Below are 3,765 nucleotides of genomic sequence, written 5' to 3'. Positions count from 1 at the left end.
GGTCTCTCACAAGTTCAATAATATATTTCTTGTTGTCATCCATTTTGGTAGCACACGACACAAAAAAACGAGCAATGCAGCAAAGCAAGGCACGCAATGTTTCGTCGTGGCTGTGTCGTGCCGTCAATGGAGTGTGCAACTCTAAATGGTTGTGTTTAATTTTATTTCGCACGTGTGCCATGTGCTGTGTGTTGTGTGCCGCGTGCCGTGTGCCGTCTATGGAGGGTCTGCCTTACAAGAATGGCTGACGTGTCAGAAGAATTAAAACTGGCTTAACGATGAATAAATTCAATAGCTAATCTTTGTTTTTCCGTCACCACCTCTAAGTTTGTTAACCTTCATTGGTCTATTATTCGAGAACATTTCTGACAAATCAGAAAATCATTGACAATTTGTCTAATGGTGACCCAAAATGAAGGCACGTTTTATGGAAAGAGAGATAGATAGATAGAGAGAGAGAGAGAGAGAGAGAGAGAGAGGGAGAGAGAGAGAGAGAGAGGGGGGGGGGGCAGAAAAAAAGGTAACATTTTTTTTTCTTTTTCTGTTTTAGACTTCAAGTCTAAGTGCCTAGTTTTAAAGCTATAACACTTCCGCAAATAAATCCATTCGGTCTTGTTTTAATTTAGAACAGTCGATTATGGTTACCATGATGGTAGTCCTCCCTTTACTCGGTGATAGCAACATTCCCACTGTCTATCTGTGTCTTTGTCTTCTTCTAGCATGTTGTAAGCTGGAAGTACTTTCAAGTTGTTTTCTCTCTGTCTTGGACACCCACCCCTTTTTTATCTGTTGCCTGAAGATGTCGTTCATGTATTGTCTTAATCCAGTCGTGTCGCGCCTATTTTCTGTTCGATATACGTTTCCCCTCATAGTAATTTTACATTGAAATCTCATCATACACGTTTTGTTCGAGTTCTCTACCGGCTCGTTTTGTCTCGCCGAACAAAAAACAACAACCCCTATCCCCACGACAATTGACTGCCATCTCGTCACTGGAACTGAATTAATAAAAGGAAAACCATTTGAACATGTAAGGATGAAAGCTACCTATCAGATGGAGTATGGTTTGGCGGTTGTGTGGTGAGAGCAAAATAATAAAACAAACCAAACAACGCGAGCAGCAACAACAACAACAACAACAACAGGCAATACAAAATAGCATTTGAAAAGTACTATTCATAACAATGGGTTTACATACTCCTAATACCAACAATCGTCAAGAACCGTTACGCAAAATAACAAACAATCTATCGATGAACTAACCAACGAGTTGGCCAGCAAGTAACCCCCCCCCCTTACCTCCACCCACCCATCCACCCTTATTGACCAAGAGTGTAACAAACCAGCTAAAAATAAATTGCCGAATAATCAAAGAATCAATTATCCAGCTACTCGACCTATCAGTACACTGACCTATCAACAATTGATCAGGCTTAAACCTCTTTTAGAACTCTGTTTCACGAGTTCATCCCTAACGTCACTGGTATGCAGGATGCATTTTCATTCTGCCATTGTGTGGATTGCATTGCCCGGCTTGGGTATCAAATTTTCACAAGAGGCGGATAAAAGTACAAATATATACAAATGGTGCAAACAAAATCGAAACATATTTTATGTTTGTTTTGTTAAGCCTACATACTCATTGGTGGTGGACAATCCTCCAGGAGAAGCTGAAGAAATTGCAGAGGAGTCAACAAGCAGAAAACAGTAACATTCATAGTACGGACAAGGTCAAGGCTCGTGAAAAGAAATTATTTTTAAAAAAACAACTCAGCTACTTTAGGGAAAGCATGTTGGTAAGTTTTGAGGTTTACCGAAGCAAAACCAGAAGAGCCCGAGTAAACAATTAACACGTAAATGCAGACAGAGATAGGAACAAATGATGGTTGAATGAGAGTGAGAAGGAGTAAGAGTGGATAGACTTGCAGATAACATGGCAGAAAATATTGTACATTGATGAAGACAGTGATAACTAATACAACACACGCTTCTGACTCATTGTTCTCACTATGTTTCATTTTGAACCATTAGTCCGTGTGGTGTATCATTACATTTCCCTTGTACAAACCCGTTAGTGAGCTGTATGTATGGCCTCAACCCCATAGGTTGAATCCATTTTCTACAGGGCGTCACTTCTGGAGTTTGAGGGCTTGGGTATCTCAAAATAGGAACTTAGGTTATAATGTTCTACTAAAGGCAGCAGAAATTTGCTGTGCAAATTATTATATCCCGCCATCATATATCAATATGCCAAGTTGCACGAATTCAATAATAAAAAAATATCTAAAAAATTGATCAAGATCAAGCAGTTGGGGCATCTGTCCGTGTGATAATCGAAAGCTTTCCGCGAAAGAGCCCTGAAAGCAAGATTGGTTAGCAGCCTAGTCCAAAATGAAGATATGTTTTAAGTCGTAAATGTTGTGTGTGCTTTATTTTTTTGCTCTTCATATTATGGCAGATGCTTTTACTAATTCACGTGTTTCCTAATGCTTAAAAACCCAAAGTCCTGTTGTCTCGGTAAACAAAAAGATATACAACTATTATAGTCTGTGTCCGAACTCATGGACAACCCATGCATGAGTTAGACCAATCGCTCCATTGCCCCTACTTTCTTCAGTTTAAGTTTGTTTCACGTAAATAAACTACTATTGAATTCATGGCTAAATAGAGAAAGGGAACAATAGGGGTTTCAACGTACTTCGTACACCTGAAACAAGGCATTCAGAGTTGAAAAGAAGAAATTTTCGAAAACAGATGCTTCGAGAACTGCTGAACAAAGTACATTGTATCTTCCAAAGAGTGGCAGAAGTTTACTATGCTGGCTGCCCCATTGTAATGTCATCTCCGCCGTTCCTGCTCATTACCAATTGGAATTGTCGTTTGCCTTCAACAGAAAGAAAAGGAAAATACCAAAGTTGTAACAAAAAAGTAATAAATAAACAAAGGAACGAAAATGTCAAATTGGATTATTGGCATTACGAATTTTAACAAGTAGTTCTACATAATTATTTGCGTTTTTGTCTCGATTGCTACTCATGTTTCACAAAACTTAGCATTGCTTTACCATGTCGAATAGAGTGCCACTTCATTAACTGCTATCTTTACTGATCATTTACAGCTGTAGTAAAAAGCACGTTAGACTATGGACGCTTGACTTGGATACATCAGGGACATTGTTATTCTCCTAGACTGAGACGAGCACTGAACGCCAACATGGTGTTTTGAAGGAGTTTTGTCTTTCGGTGGAAGAAGACCTTGTGCAGTCCTACTAATTTCTAACTAATGTCAGATCGGGAGAATGATCACTCGTTGACTCACATGCTTGGTCACCCTATCAAGAGTATCTGCTGGACTAGCGATGCGTGTTAGATTTGCCTTCCCACCGCCCCTGTCTCTGATTCGCAAAAAAAAGTGAATTAAAATCGGTTTTAAAAAGACTGTCTTTCGCCTCCTTGAAGTCATTCAAATTTTTAAAACGGCATGGTTTTGTAATAGAAAAAACAACGGGGATTAGAGACTGCAAAGAAAAACAAATGATGCGACGTAAGTTTGAAACGAGGTAGGTTTGTGAGCGTGAAGCTGAGAACGAAATGAGAGAATTCGTATTATCTAATATCTAATATCTACTTCTGAGATGTGAAGATTGTGCAATGGTGGCCTTTTGGTATTCGCACGCCATTGCATGTGTGTATGTTTGTGTGTGAGATGAGATTGTGTGTGATTGTGCGCGTGTGTGTATGTGTGTGTGTGTGTGTGTGTGTGTGT

At 39.4% G+C, this 3,765-nt stretch overlaps 1 protein-coding gene across 4 annotated transcripts in view; it reads right to left on the bottom strand.

The window, feature by feature from the left end:
* LOC101845286 overlaps positions 1–3,765 on the bottom strand; it is a 23,091-nt gene that overhangs the window by 3,522 nt on the left and 15,804 nt on the right. Inside the window, exon 9 of one of the 4 annotated variants that reach the window (XR_220064.3) lies at positions 2,783–2,884. The exons of 1 other annotated variant lie outside the window; for it this stretch is intronic. Coding sequence is in view for 2 of the 3 variants with exons in the window: in XM_013082491.2 (XP_012937945.1) it covers positions 2,815–2,884 (70 nt within the window). In the remaining variant the exon portion in view is untranslated. Of the gene's footprint in view, positions 1–1,639; positions 1,671–2,782; positions 2,885–3,765 lie in introns of all 4 variants that reach the window. 2 more of the 4 variants (XM_013082491.2, XM_005089678.3) reach the window with 2 other exon arrangements.

Source organism: Aplysia californica, unplaced genomic scaffold, assembly GCF_000002075.1.
Source record: "Aplysia californica isolate F4 #8 unplaced genomic scaffold, AplCal3.0 scaffold00008, whole genome shotgun sequence".
Lineage (NCBI taxonomy): Eukaryota > Metazoa > Mollusca > Gastropoda > Aplysiida > Aplysiidae > Aplysia > Aplysia californica.
Note: the sequence above shows the minus strand (reverse complement) of the source record. Positions and strands in the feature narration are given on the sequence as shown.